At 50.7% G+C, this 13,796-nt stretch overlaps 4 protein-coding genes across 4 annotated transcripts; 1 reads left to right on the forward strand and 3 right to left on the reverse strand.

The window, feature by feature from the left end:
* Nucleotides 1–89: 89 nt before the first annotated feature.
* EDD37DRAFT_356873 (uncharacterized protein) lies at nucleotides 90–2,148 on the reverse strand. Its single transcript, XM_062811840.1, has 3 exons — nucleotides 1,947–2,148; nucleotides 1,585–1,897; nucleotides 90–1,537 (listed from the first exon to the last, which is right to left on the reverse strand). Exons 1-3 carry the CDS (start codon nucleotides 2,003–2,005, stop codon nucleotides 197–199), a joined length of 1,713 nt encoding a protein of 570 aa, XP_062670622.1. The 5' UTR covers nucleotides 2,006–2,148; the 3' UTR covers nucleotides 90–196.
* Nucleotides 2,149–3,276: 1,128 nt separating this feature from the next.
* Nucleotides 3,277–5,977, forward strand: EDD37DRAFT_679922 (uncharacterized protein; the record flags this gene model as incomplete). The annotated part of the gene is made up of 3 exons (XM_062819698.1): nucleotides 3,277–4,641; nucleotides 4,706–4,858; nucleotides 4,890–5,977. The coding sequence occupies 3 exons, from the start codon at nucleotides 3,277–3,279 to the stop codon at nucleotides 5,745–5,747; spliced, it is 2,376 nt and encodes a 791-aa protein (XP_062670623.1). The 3' UTR covers nucleotides 5,748–5,977.
* On the reverse strand, nucleotides 5,978–8,424 carry EDD37DRAFT_357026 (uncharacterized protein). Its single transcript, XM_062811842.1, has one exon. It carries the CDS (start codon nucleotides 8,128–8,130, stop codon nucleotides 6,187–6,189), a length of 1,944 nt encoding a protein of 647 aa, XP_062670624.1. The 5' UTR covers nucleotides 8,131–8,424; the 3' UTR covers nucleotides 5,978–6,186.
* Nucleotides 8,425–9,411: 987 nt separating this feature from the next.
* On the reverse strand, nucleotides 9,412–13,612 carry EDD37DRAFT_679932 (glutamine-dependent NAD(+) synthetase). Its single transcript, XM_062819699.1, has 18 exons — nucleotides 13,042–13,612; nucleotides 12,980–13,016; nucleotides 12,823–12,929; nucleotides 12,541–12,773; nucleotides 12,450–12,477; nucleotides 12,215–12,380; nucleotides 12,078–12,141; nucleotides 12,005–12,026; nucleotides 11,307–11,957; nucleotides 11,202–11,243; nucleotides 11,031–11,090; nucleotides 10,876–10,910; nucleotides 10,771–10,816; nucleotides 10,640–10,714; nucleotides 10,455–10,580; nucleotides 10,282–10,397; nucleotides 10,086–10,143; nucleotides 9,412–10,018 (listed from the first exon to the last, which is right to left on the reverse strand). The coding sequence occupies exons 1-18, from the start codon at nucleotides 13,192–13,194 to the stop codon at nucleotides 9,869–9,871; spliced, it is 2,169 nt and encodes a 722-aa protein (XP_062670625.1). The 5' UTR covers nucleotides 13,195–13,612; the 3' UTR covers nucleotides 9,412–9,868.
* Nucleotides 13,613–13,796: the final 184 nt, after the last annotated feature.

A 13,796-nucleotide genomic window follows, 5' to 3' on the forward strand; every position in this document is an offset into this window, starting at 1 on the left:
GCAGGTGACTACGCAACGTGGACGACTTATGTTGTTTGAACATCCTAGTAACGTTGACATAACATCAGTGTACATCTAGCAAGATCTTTCAAGGGGCACCTCGTATCGCATCCGTCAGCCGACTTTCAACAATCCATTCTGCTGCCTTTTTTGAACGTGTCTTTTGTCAGTACCCGTTCATTTCAAGGCTGCATGTTTACTCAGCTGCGGAGCTCCTGCACGACAGACGCCCTCTGAATGCTGGGGAGACCTTGCCCCTTGCTTGTTGGGCTCTGCCTTGGTTCGATTTTCCTAGCTTAAGAACATCCTTCGCTCCTGGGGGCGGTGGTACTGACGGCCCATAATTGACCACGAGAACTTTCAAACGGCCCCTTGGCGCACGAGACTCTGACCTTGCTAGGAGATCACCACAATGCTTCTGAAACCGTGTCGAGGCGTCCGAGGACATGACAGACGATTCGACGATGATATAAACGATGTTGAAATTCTGCAAGATGTCATCCAGAAGGTGGACATAGTCCTCTTCGAAGCATGCATTAAACAGTCGCCGCGACATCGAAGATGATGTGGTATCGGTATCCGTGCTGGGAGTCGCGGCTAAAGCTTGGTAGACAAGGCTTTTCAGTACCTCTAACGTCTCATATGTCTGGTTTCGGCTCCTCAAGGCCCATAGTACAGCAACCTTGGATTGCCGAAGGTATTCGATGATCTGGACGACGCCCTGTTGCAATGCCTTGCGCTCTTTGAAGGTGCTTCCGACACACAGTATGTTTGTGCTTGGAGAGGTGGACCAATCGTTGAAGGTTGCATATGTCTGCAACTTCATAGCATTCCGACTTGATTTCCCAGGCCGCCGGCCTAGCAGCTTTCCGATTTGACGAAGAGTTGCCATATGGTCCAACGCGAGCGACGAGGACATTGCCCCCAACGCCTGCGACAGCTGAATGTCGGATAATGCATTCGTTATTTGCGCGCGCTCGGTGGCGTATGCGGCGTCTCTCGCTAAGAGTGTGTCCCGAAGGTCATGGATCAGGACTGTCATGGCAACCAAATCTGTATTGACCTGCAGCTGATGGTTCTCCATCCTGGTCAGCGCAGACGAAGTATTGTCTTCGAACAATCCCAACGTTGATTGAGTTTCCTTCTGCCGTGACCGGATTTCGCTGAACTCATAGTTCGCAGTTGTTTCAACATCGCGCAGTTTATTGTGCATATCTCTTTGTTCAGCCTGGCTACTTGCTGTGGCACAATCAGATATGCTGCGATTGACCTGCCGAATTTGAGCCAGGATATCGTCATACTGCAAAGCAGCGGGTTTGGTGACAGCATGGATTGCATGGCGGACTCTGCCCTCTTCGCACCATAACAGGGCGCGCGTCAAGAAACGCAGGATCGAGGTGTACAATGCGACCACGGACTCCCTCATTGCATCAGTGGGATACAGCTCTAGTGCAAGTTCACTCCTGGGCAGAGCATCTGCAACCTCACAGAGGCCTGTGACAATCGTGGTCCCTAACTTTTCGTTCTCGACCAGAGCCTGACAGACTCAGCACATGAAATCAACGGTGGACGGAGTGTACATACGCCGAAGACGAGCTTCATAGTGCCCCATGCTAGAGACACGTATTCCGGATGCTGCTGAACCAGTGCGTCCATAACCTTGCCATAATAAGCTATTCGCTTGGAAACCTCCACGAGACAGTTTCGTGCCGAAGGGCTCGCTCTTCTGCTCTTGTAAGCCTCGCTTGCTGCATTGACAGCGGCGACAACATCGTGAATTGTAGCTGCTTGAATGTTGTCAAGAGCCGTGGATTTCCGCGGATCTTTAGTCCCCTTATTTTTGAAGACCTGTACGGCTTCCTCAAATGCATGTCGCGCGTCGTAGTCTCCTGGGGAGCTGGTGACCGTCAGCAATAATGCTATGGTTCACGGTTTTAGACAAGCACCTTTGCGGCCTGCTTTGGCAGTACCAGCGCGAAAGTGGGACGGGTGTGGTGCGGTTCATCGCATGTCAGGGCGAGCCTCCGGAGATCGGACTTGGGGATCGTAGTGGGTCTCAGCAACCTCTAGTCGAACGTCTTTAAACAATGGACTGGTATGCAACCATAAAACTTGAGTAAATCTGCCTTCTTTCTAAGAAAAGGGTAACAAATCCAATATCCCAAATCCAAGTGAGTGTCTGCCGATGGGTGCAAAGCACGTCCTGGAATCAGCCCGCATCTGCCTCGCATGTGGCTGTGCAGCTGCGCCTGCATGCAAGCCATGATTGTGAAGCTGGATTAGCGTCCTCGCTAGTGTTCAGCCTGACCGACAACAGCTTTGGCGACTGCGCGACCTCATGTCTCTCCTGACAGGGTGAAAACATGGACGCTCCATGGAGCCATTGAGGGCATACGGTGTTGAACACGTCTTAGCCAATTATGCCAGATGGTTGCATAGTCATGCTCTCCCAATAGCGAAGATCTAACCGACGAGGAACAACATCTCGCCGACCGTGAGTCCTCTTTTACAACGCAGTCCGTTAGACAAATGGACTGACCTTGACGGAAAGCGTACGAATTTGGGTCTACCACGTCCTATAGCGGAAACCGTGGCGATCATTCCGCTACTCCATCACTCACGTCCAGGCACGAGGGGAGCGTCGCCCAATGCGATTCCCGAACTGAACAGACTGCTTCAGCCGCCTTATCGGACCTTCAAGAAGCCAGTGATCTGAGCAGCAAAGAAACAGCCCACGACGACGTCTCGGACTCATTTTTCAGTGAAGAACTACAAGAAGATCTAGAATGGAGTGAAGAGGAGGAGTCCACCACGACCGGCCAGAAAATTTCGCACTCAGATGATTCGGAAGATTTCACAGCGACCTCGAGCACTGACAGCGACATAGGGTCAGAATCGGAGACGGATGATGCTCCTGAAAGTGCCGTTCCCCAACCAACGTCTACAAGACCTGAATTAGAGTGTGCGCTTACTGCGGTCTTCAAGAATTCGGTTCTTAAACTAACCGCTGAGGCGCCAATCTTCATCAATATCACCATCTCTGACGACCAGAGCGCGGGGAGCAAAATAGCAGAACGACATCTACTAGCCCTCAGGGATCCGAAAAAGGAGGCTTGGGATGCTGTAGCCGACACCAGGCGGACTGAGGACGATAGAATTCACGATATCCTTCGGCATCCCCGTCTTCAAGAGTATCAGATGCAATTGATGCTGCTTGAGCGACAGAACAGAAAGAGGCTAATGATGGAACGCCAGGAACTGGATGATTTAATCACGATGACAGGGAGAGGCCTTGCCACCGGTTTGGGATCCCCCTCATTCGATGGTGAAGCTCGATCGCTCGGAAGCCACAACAAACAAGAGTTGCCGTCTGTAGTAGCTGGCCTACAGCGCGTTCTTGGAGTGAGCGACACTTCTCAGCTGGATCTGGTGAAATTGGAAGAGTACATTGGGCTCCTGCAAAGGCAAGTCAAGCAGTTGGAGGCTGATCGCAAGGATCAGCCTCCATCTAGATTACAGATCTTGAACCGCATCAGAGAAACGCACTATATCAGTCGCAAAGGTCGCACCGAGGTCGAAACTAAGCTTTCCATGCCATATTTCGACGAGCCAGAATGGGTTCTGGGGCAGGGTGCCGAGCGTCAGCTCCAATGCAAGCTGCCCCTACACAATTTCGACCTATACCTGGAGAAGAACAAGGACGTATCATTCATCGTCTACCGCAACTTCGACCCATTTTTGGTTGACAATGCTGGCTTGCGCACTACCAACAGGGGCAACAGAGGCGCTGGCCTTTTGCCTGAGTTGCACCCACAACCCAATAGCGAGACCATCCAACCTATAAGTCAAGCACTAATTAGTGCAATAGAGAACATCCTGGGAACTCGAGAGGAGTATTCGACTGTACTGCAACAGTTCCAGTTGTCAAGGGAACTTAAGGCTCCGTATTTGTTCATATACCATAGCCGGAAAGATCTCGATGCCATCCAAGAAAACTTCTCTCCTGAAGCCTGCAAAGAGGTGTCACTCCTTCTAGACTACATCAAATCCCAGTACGGCGACAAGTACGCAACCGCCGATGCGCTCTTCGAGCGGGGAAAGATAACGTCAGATTATATCCATTATGTCTTCAAACCAGGTGACATCTTGGTACAGCGAGAGGACGGCCGCTACAAGGCGTTCGTGGCTACAGGTTGGCCATCTATGGGGTCCATCAAGTATGCCTCACGTCTGGGGAGCCGTGCAATCCAAGATCGGGGCCTGCCTCTGTATGGTACTGAAGAAGCCTCGATGCGAATCAGGCATGAGAAGATCAAACTTCAAGACTGGTCGGTGACTGGCTGGCATTGGGCTTTTGATGGTAACTTCCAACGCGAGCATAGCTCGCATTACTTTGACATCGAGGTCGAGAAAGTTGACAAATGGGACAACGCCACATCTTCAAGTGCCTGGCAGAAACGGCGAATGGAAGAGCCGAAGCCAAAAGAGTCTGAGATCACCGATCTTCAGGTATTTCCCATCAAGTATGCCAATGCTGACCTCGTCGACACTCTCCGTAAGCGGGGTAGCACCTTCTGGAAGTGCCGCAACCGACGGCTTGTTTCGTACATGCAAACTGACAGATTTGGTGCCCAGAACATGGTAAGTCGTCCGAAATAGAACGCTCGAATCAACGTCATACTAACGTCTCCTCTTTGCCATGCAGGCTGAAGAACGCTACATGGTCGACCTTTTGACTCACTCCAGCTTGCATAAAGATAACGTCTATGCCAGTCGAAAATTGGAGGATGAACTTGGTGCTGAAGCGCTAGCCAAGGATGAACCGCCCGATGAGAAGTTTAACTTCTTGGTCCCCGAGGTCAATCAAAGGCTATAATCTGCGGCTAAAGAAATGGCACGACCTCGAAGTCGATCGGATCTCAGAGGTTCAATGGAATGTCGAAGCGTTTCAGAGTCTCGTCATCGATCGAAAAGCCAAGGACCTGATCCGAGCTCTTGTGAGCAAACAAGTTGCAGCCGAGAAAGGCACTGATCTGATTGAGGGCAAGGGGAACGGCCTCATCCTTTTGCTACACGGTGGGCCAGGAACCGGGAAGACGCTCACAGCAGAAAGCGTCGCTGAAATAGCCCAAAAGCCGCTATATCGTGTTACTTGTGGAGATGTGGGTACCAAAGCTGAAGACGTCGAGAAGTATCTTGAGTCGGTTCTTCATCTGGGGAAAATCTGGGGTTGTGTGGTGCTGCTGGATGAGGCAGATGTATTCCTGGAACAAAGGAGCCTTGCGGATCTGCAAAGGAACGCCCTTGTGTCCGTCTTCCTGCGAGTAATGGAGTACTACGAGGGGATCCTGGTACTCACGAGCAATCGTGTGGGAACGTTCGATGAGGCATTCAAGTCAAGGATCCAGCTCGCCCTTCATTATCCAAGCCTGGGGAATTACCAACGTCTACGGATCTGGGAGAACTTTATCAAACGGCTCGAATCCTTCGATGACAATACCATCGACATCGCGGACTTGCGTGACCATCTGGAGGTTCTGTCCAAGGAGAAGATGAATGGCCGACAAATTCGAAATGCCATCACAACTGCCAGACAGTATGCTGAATGGAAAGGCACAAAGATGACCTACGAGCATTTGAAGGACGTCATCGAAGTCGCTGGCCGCTTCGACGAGTATCTCGACAAGCTGCATGACGGATTCACAGCAGACCAGCTCGCAGAGGACGAAGGATTGAGACTTGCTTGACACTGAGACCAGCGGTGACATATAGAATGACAACTTTCTTGGCCTTTGTGACGGCACCCTATACCTGACCCCTTGAACATATCACCCTATTTATGATTTGGTTTCGACAGGCTGCTCATCGTCTCATGTCCGCAAGTCCAAGAGGTCGGTCTGATTCTACTTACAGTCCCGTCAGCGCCGCCAGTACCTATTGGGAGCTCACTATTTCTTACTATATACTAGAAGAAATCAGCACCTATAGTGGACCTGTAGAGTACCCTCAAGCGCCGAAGGCTATGCTGCGGTAGACATTGCAGAATGTCATGGATTCATGCTGAAAGTTGTCAGAACTTAGGAGATAACACGCCTAGATAACGCCTGGAAACCCCCTGGATAACGCCGGGATAACGCCGGGATAAGAATGCCCCCTCGCAGAAAACAAACATATTGAATGTCAACATCAACTTGAACCCCATCTATATGGCGTCCTCAAACCGGTCGCTTTGCCCTGATCTGGACTGTGGCTGTCCACAAAGCTGATTCTGTCACCGCCCATGCTTCTGATCCAGTAACGTGTTTCGTCGGCCGACTTCTTTGTGACGTCTGTATCCGCTGGCCCAGAAGAATGTAAGCTTGGAAGCTCCTTGGAGAGATTCGCAGCGACAAGCATCCCACCTGGTCGGAGACACTGTGATGGCGAGATGCGGTACATCGCGAAAATCGTGATGCTGGTGAACATTGATAGTAACAGAACACATAAGATGATCATGGTGGACCACTCCCAGCTCAACCGGGGTGAAGAGCCGTAGAGTTGCCATCGGATATTTGCCACAAGCATTTGGTCTGGATGGTCCATTGTTACATCCCAGTCGGCATAGCCCAGACTCGACGTCGCAACCCAGGCAAGCACGGCCGCCAAGGCATCTTCGTCGGAATCGACATATGTGGCGACGTTGCGTATTTGAGCTGCCGTAGTTGTCAGCAGCTCGGCGGCGCTGAGATTCTGAGTGATTGTCTCGAATCGATCCATGATTATGGACATCTGTTGGTTGAGAGCCAAGGTGATGTTGGCATCCACCTCTTCTGCCGGTAATGAAGAAACATTTCCGTTCCAGTCTGTGTTGTAGTTGTTTGGTGATGTGCTAATGGGCTCATCGCTCACAATCCAGGACTTTACCGGCAAGAGGCCGCGGGAGAAGCTCAGTGTGCAATTCGTGATCTGTTGCGTCGCATTTGCGTGACCCAGTGGAGTGTTGACGTTGATGGAAAAGGATGTGGAAGTCAATGCCGCCTGCTGTACCGTCACCGTTTGATTGAGAGCCGTCTGCGTCTGCGTTTCCGGCGAGCAGGAAACGTTTACAACAGGCACAACAAGCTTCAGATCAGCATCCCAGCCAACAGCATACCTGGCAGAGTCGGTACCATTCGCGTGGAACCAGTCAAAGATATTTTGGACAAAGGGGTTGTGGACGGCAGTGCCCTGGATAACATTCCCTCTCATGCGCGTATCCAGAATCAGGAGTACGTCGTCTCCCGCATCTTTGCCACCAATCTGTTGGAGCCCGCGAGACCGGCCATTTTTGTTGTTGCTATCATTAAAGCCTTGAGGTAGAGTCGAAAGCGCTTGGAACGCTATGGAAGTGCTGTATGCGTTGGCCACAAGCATTTCGTTTGTTGTGCCACTGCCGACCATCTGAGCTCCTTGATACCATTGACTCAAGTCGATGTTATTGAAGCGGAGCGCTGGATAGTGTTGTGGACTGTCGTCGGTCCATCGCAGCTTCGGCACGGCAACAGTATTGATGGCAAGACCCTGAAGCAGAACACAAATTGACACAGTCCACGTTGTTAGGAAGCGGAGGATGCCACGCCACTTGATCCCGTCCCAGCCGCCCATCTTCCATCTACTCAGTAAGACCATGATGGGAACCCATGGCTTGGTGAGCTCGTCGGCAAGCTCAAGATCCGCCAGACGAGCTCCTGGTCGAAAGATGTGTAGCTTGTGGTCCGTCAGCCAGAGAGTGAGTATAACAGCTGCCACCTCCTGTAATGTCACGGTTACCAGGAAATCCATAATCTTATTGATGAGTCCGAGCACGGAAAACTGGAGGTCGGTGTCGATCGCAATACCGAGTATCTCCGTGGCATGTATGTCGAAGATCAGATGCAGGCTGCCGAAGCAGATGGCTGTGAATAGTAGACAGGAGGCTAGCATTGTCGATGCTAGTTTCAACCTGCGGTCAACCTTGTCTCCATGCAAATCGAATTCTGCCATGCCATTGGAGCGTTGGGAGGTGAGAGAATCTGGTTTTGATATCGATTCTAACGGAATTGGTGGCTGCACTTTGCTTCTGGTGGGTATAATATGTACCCAAAGAGACCGCATTGTACCTAGTAAGTGCATCGATATTTGGTCAGACCAAGGGCTTTCGAATGTGTCAATCTCGAGATGGCGGACATGTTATGCCGTATGGAACAGCGCTGAATACTTATCGTCGTGCTCGCTCGGAAGCTCAACTCCTTCGCGGGGGCCGGTACTGCCCTTCAGATGACCATGTTGGTATAACGCTCATAGTGATTCCAGGCTATGATTAGTACATCACTGGTAGCATGTTGACCATCAAAGCCGCCCGTGCCCCGACCTTCGAGGGCCGCATCGTTAAGCGTTATCTCAATTGAGCAACTTTGCTGGGGCAGTGTGTACACGCGTTGTTTGTTAGCACATACGCCCATCCAACTATGAGATTCTGTCAGTACCAATGTAAAGCTTGTCAAGAATGACTATATTGAGACTTCTTGACGTAGCCACAAGCGCCACGGGCACACGATATGGCTAAATACGCCACTACAACATCGGAAGAGGACAAAGAAGGGTAAATCGTACCAAGACCGACATTGGCCATATACCTGGTCGAGGCAAGGTTGCGACGGCATCCACAGACATTGAGGGGCGAAGATAATTGGGGCGATATACTCTTTATCAGTACTGCTTTGGAAAGGCCCATCTTCGAGAATGGGAAGACAGCCTGAGAAGCCGAAATACAGCTCATGCTGGTGGATTCGTCAACTTCACGTTCATCCGAAGTTGCCAAGTCTAAGTCCCATTGCTATCATGTACATGGTTATTACAGGCTGAGGCTGATACTGGAGCAAGGGGCCAGATCCGTAATCTCCGCCGGTATTGCAGGGACTTCCTCGCTTCACAAACCTCACTCAGCCACCGTCACACCTGGGATCCAATCAGTGATGACGATTGCTGGGGCGGATGCAGCGAATTATGTCCACCACTGCTGCTCAGGCATGCATCCATGAATTGGCACCAGCCGCCACTATTTGTTGTTCTCGGTGTTACCGTGACCAGGTTGGATGCTTCAGGAGTTAGCCGACCCAGAGATGATTGCGTATGCAGAATTCGTGGCGTCTCTCGATGTGCAACTATAGCTTTCTCGACCTGGTTCTTCGCTGCTGCGTCGGCTGGGACCTTCAGCCTTGCGACCACGGCTGGGGATGTAGTTGTCTGCTCTCAAGGAACAAAGAGGCCTTAAGGTGCAAATCGAGGCCAAATTCACAAACAGCCCCTGCGTTACTATCCCAAAACACCTAATGTCTACATGAGGCTGAACTTTCGTGGCCGAAGTCCAGGTGTTTCAAGCTTTCAATGGGCCGGGCTTTCGATCACGCTTGCAGCTCATCCTCAGGGGTGCAATGGGCCGACTTGAATAGTCATAGCCACAAACATCACCCACCAACACCGTGCAGTGCCTCAATAGTACCTCTTTGTCTTTTGAATGTGGCTGGGAGCTGCAACATGCATTGGTCCACTGGGGGTGTGTCTGAGATCTGGGCAAAATCTGCTTGTCTTTTGACCCTCCGTCAACTTATCGACCCTATCGCCCAGCGATAATACGGGGCCACGAGCAGCCTGTCGGGGCTGAAGCCAGCTGGTTTCAGAGTCCGAGGTGACGGACTCAAAGATCAAATGAAGCGATGCGATGTAGACACCCACGTAAAGCTTGTCAATTGCGTATGTTGTCGCTTGATCGTCTGTGCATACTGAGATGAGTTGTGCTGCTCCTCAACAGGACATGGCGAAACCCTGCATGGGCGCTGAGAGACCTCTTCTGCCTTCCCAACAGACTATTTCAATCCACTTGCTGACCGTTTGGGTGATCACCCTTCTGGGCCAACCTCTCCACCAGAGCGTCGGCATGTTTTCTGATCTTGTTGAACTGCCACGGCCAGTCGATGACATACAGGAACGGCCTGAGATCATGACGGTTATCATCTGGATTCTAGAATATCGTAAGCCACCGAACGATGCCAGAGTCATACACCAGTCCTCGAGGACCGATCACTTACATATGCACTCATATGAACGCTGGGCGTAAGGACAGTGCTCTTGTGCCGATTGATCGCACTGCAGTCAGGTACGTCAGCACAGCTTCGTGATCAAGAGGAGCGAAATCCGACGAAAAGAGAATGGAAGACCGTGACACAGATTCACGACGATTCTTCAAATACCAGATACCACTTTGCGCAAGACTGGACGACTTACTAGTATCGGAAGAAGCGCTCGACCTTGGTTGCAACTTCCTTAGGTCCGAATCCAGGCCGATCCTGCCACTCAACCAGGAGTCGGAGGTAACTAGACCATGGACCAAGCTTTTCGACCTATCACCAACGTCAGATCTTCGATTGGAGCAGGATGTCAAATGTAGAGGGAAATACCTTCCGCAAGACTCCGAAAGTGCTCAATTCATCGTACGTAAGACCCATCTCGGACTCGGATTCGTCGTCTTGCTCTCCAGCAGAAAGGGGTAATAGCTCAGCCGATGGACGCGCTTCAAGGAACTCCTTGGGAGATAATCAGCCTCTGAGTATGTCAAGTCGTGGAAGAAAGGAAATGTACGGACCGTGATGATTGGCATGTCCCACTTCTCGCGAGCCCATGCCAGGAAGGCTTTTGCATCGGTTTTTGATATGCTTCCCTACAAGGTTCCACTGTTAGGAGTCTGGTCCGAAGAGAAAGGGAAGGTCGGCTTACTAGCGGCGCGATGTCGGCAGACGAACAGTCGTATTTGGTCAGGTATCTAGATGACAGACTTGTGAGCCTTGTCAATCCGATGAAAAGGGTGGCGGCAGATCTCACCCTCGGAGAGCTTCATCTACGTTCGCAGATGACAACTATGTATGTGACCTTTTAGTACTGGTTCTAGAGCCAGAGGGACAGCAACAAGGCGGACTTGCATCTCGCACCGTTGTCCGCCGTGTTGGGGCGGTGGGGAATGTAAGGATTGTACTCACCACTAAAAGACTTGAACCTGCACGCGGCATTTTGCGAGCTGTCGTGCTAAGCTGCGCCATCTGTTCCAAGCACACAAGTCAGAACTGTTCGGAGATGTAACGTCAATTCAATGGAAAGGATGCCTCCTCTCTGGGGTGATCAAAGTAATCACTTGCCTCGTATGCAATAACCATTCTGTTTCGTGCTTGGATGTTTTGTTTGGCGAGGTTCTCCTGTAAGGGTCCAATTGTCAGTCACGAAAATGATAGACACAAAGAGGCTTCACTGCCACTTACTGCCCAGCTTCCTCCCTCGACCTTAAATCTTGGCTTGAAGTTCAAGGCCTGCTCCACGATACCTTCGTGTGCAGTAATGGTGTCATCAATGCTGAGATCAGAATGAAATGCACCAACATGTTCGGCCAATCGTTTAGCACGCGATCTCGTATGGCTCCCACTGTGTTGCGTTCCCATATAGCATGTGTGGAGTAACCTCTTTACAATGTCTTGAGGTGTTTTCACGGTGAGATCTGGCTCGCCCGTAATTCGCCTGAGATCCGCCAACGTGTTTTCGTCTCCTTCGTTGATGAACTGCAACACCACCTTGGCCATGCCAAAGACAAAGAGTGTCACGGTAGCGCTGTCGAGACCTCCGGAAAGAGCAAGGAAGTACCCAGCAGCACTAGCCCGCGTGAGGTATTGCCACAGGAAGGCCGCTTCAGCCCTGAAGATTTCTTCCATTGGATCCAGGATGGTGAGCGAGATTGGTCTCGATAGTTTTAATGTATTCGAGAGTAGAACCTCGTCGGCTGGGGAGGATAAACATAGGTCACATTCGATTCGTGGGTACTCCGGCTGTGCTGCAGCTTGTACGTTCCTCGATATGCTACTTCGATAACTGCGGACCTCCTCGATATCAATCGTCGCAGTGATGACCTCGACGGGCGCCTGTATGGTGTCAGTCTCTTGACCTGGACAGTGGGTGTCATGCATACCAGGGAGAACTGGGAAGATTGCCTTGGCAAGTCAGCAAATGAAACATCAAGCAGTTTATAACGTGATACATACTGCATTACTTTGCCGTTGCACAAGATCATTGATGAGCCGTCAAACATCATTCTAGCCTCGCCATCTGGATGGGAAGTAGGTCAGTTCCTGACCTAGAAGACCTCTTTGTTGGAGGACAGTGAAATAGAAGGACTCACCAACTCCGGTCGCATTGGCATAAATATAAATTCCACCAAGCTTTCGAGTACAATTCTGGATTAGGGAGAGTCTGGTGTTGAGCTTCCTCAGCTCGGCGTGTGAGGCACTTGAATTGACAATGACCTCCACGCCGTTGAGTCCCATATAGGTCGAGGGATTTAGTGGCTGTAATGAAGTTAGGCATACGTTGACTTGACAATAACGCTGTTGACTGCATTGAGGAAAATGACTTACAGTGAAAAGCTCCTCACACGTCTCACAGCTGGTTCATTCATTGTGAGCTTTGAGCCAGAAGATGCCTCCCATCAGGGCACACATGACTTACCCAACGGACGTGTCTAATGTGGAGAGGACAGCGTCTCCGATAGGTACGGTTTTTTGTCCAGTAATGTCGCGTGCGACCTTCTCAAGATAATATGTCTCTACAGTCCTCGGTTTCACCCAAGCGGTGAAGTGACGGGCTTCGCGATACAGGCCATCATTGGCAAGGCTCATCTTCGGTCGAATCAAGAAGATTCTTTTGTATGTAAGCAGGATACGACAGTTGTATCGTACATCCTGTCTCGAGTATAAGCAATGCAGAGAGTATAGTAGGGTTATCACTCACTCGATGTCTCACGCCCATACCTACGTCGACGAGCATATCTTTAGTCACAGGATCGCTGAGGATCTGGGCGAGCACCTCCCAGCTGTGAACAAAAGTATCGTTCTCGACTTGTGGTGTCCGAGTCAGCGACTTCTTGATAGGTAGGGACCTGACTTACGGTGATGGTCGAGGCATCCATAACCAGGAATTTCCAACTGATAAAATCAGCTTCGGTCGTACTATATCCGCAATTTGCCCTACCTCAGGTCCTGTCCGAAGCGTAGCTCCTCGTTCTTTTGCAACTCGGATGCTCTCCAGAATTCTCCGTAGGTTCCCTTGAAAGTCCAGCGGCACACTGGGAAGTGTCGCACTAGCGACAGTGATGAAAGTCATGCTGGGTTGACGTTCCCGACTTCCCGAATAAATCTTCCAGCAATTTGTGCTTCACGATCTTGGACAAACCTGCGTGCTTGGGTGAATCGTGTGCTGATGTCTTGAGAATCTGGCAATCCAAGCGGTGGACTACCTAGAATTCCACGCGTACATATAGTCCAATAAACCTCAGTGAGTCACGACAATACTCGACTTGACTAAGTCGCAGTGATATCTCAAGCTTGAGTCAGCAAGTCGTGGCGATATATCAAGTTGGTGCAACGAGTCGCGATAATATCTCAAGCTTGTTCGATGCTGTCTCGAGCTTGGTTCAGCGAGTCGCATTTATGTCTCGAAGTCGATGAAGTGAGTCGTAAATGATATCTCGACTTGGCATGGAAGTCGCAATGTACCTGGCCACGCGCTCCGCCGTACAATTTTCTGTACGGTGAAGCGCTGAAATCATTCCGCGATCTTCTTTTCTCTCACGCATTGTCGCACTTAATATACTCGATCTGCTCTCCAGAAAATAGCGACTTAACTGGATGCATTTTCCAGGAGGGAGAAGTCGTGATGCGAATCAACGGGTGAGGTGATTGCGTGGCAGGACCCAGATCCCTTTC

This window comes from Exophiala viscosa, assembly GCF_022695815.1.
Source record: "Exophiala viscosa unplaced genomic scaffold EDD37scaffold_4, whole genome shotgun sequence".
NCBI classification, from domain to species: Eukaryota; Fungi; Ascomycota; class Eurotiomycetes; order Chaetothyriales; family Herpotrichiellaceae; genus Exophiala; species Exophiala viscosa.

Excerpts from the sequence above, each read along its gene's own strand:
- EDD37DRAFT_356873 (XM_062811840.1), bottom strand. The coding sequence starts at position 2,005 with ATGAACCGCACCACACCCGTCCCACTTTCGCGCTGGTACTGCCAAAGC. Across the intron at positions 1,898-1,946 it reads TGCCAAAGCAGGCCGCAAAG|CTCCCCAGGAGACTACGACG; the intron begins GTGCTTGTCTAA and ends GACGGTCACCAG. Across the intron at positions 1,538-1,584 it reads CTATGAAGCTCGTCTTCGGC|GCTCTGGTCGAGAACGAAAA; the intron begins GTATGTACACTC and ends TGAGTCTGTCAG.
- EDD37DRAFT_357026 (XM_062811842.1), bottom strand. The coding sequence starts at position 8,130 with ATGCACTTACTAGGTACAATGCGGTCTCTTTGGGTACATATTATACCC.
- EDD37DRAFT_679932 (XM_062819699.1), bottom strand. The coding sequence starts at position 13,194 with ATGACTTTCATCACTGTCGCTAGTGCGACACTTCCCAGTGTGCCGCTG. Across the intron at positions 12,478-12,540 it reads ACATTAGACACGTCCGTTGG|CTGTGAGACGTGTGAGGAGC; the intron begins GTAAGTCATGTG and ends TGAATGAACCAG. Across the intron at positions 12,381-12,449 it reads CGTGTGAGGAGCTTTTCACT|CCACTAAATCCCTCGACCTA; the intron begins GTAAGTCATTTT and ends ACTTCATTACAG.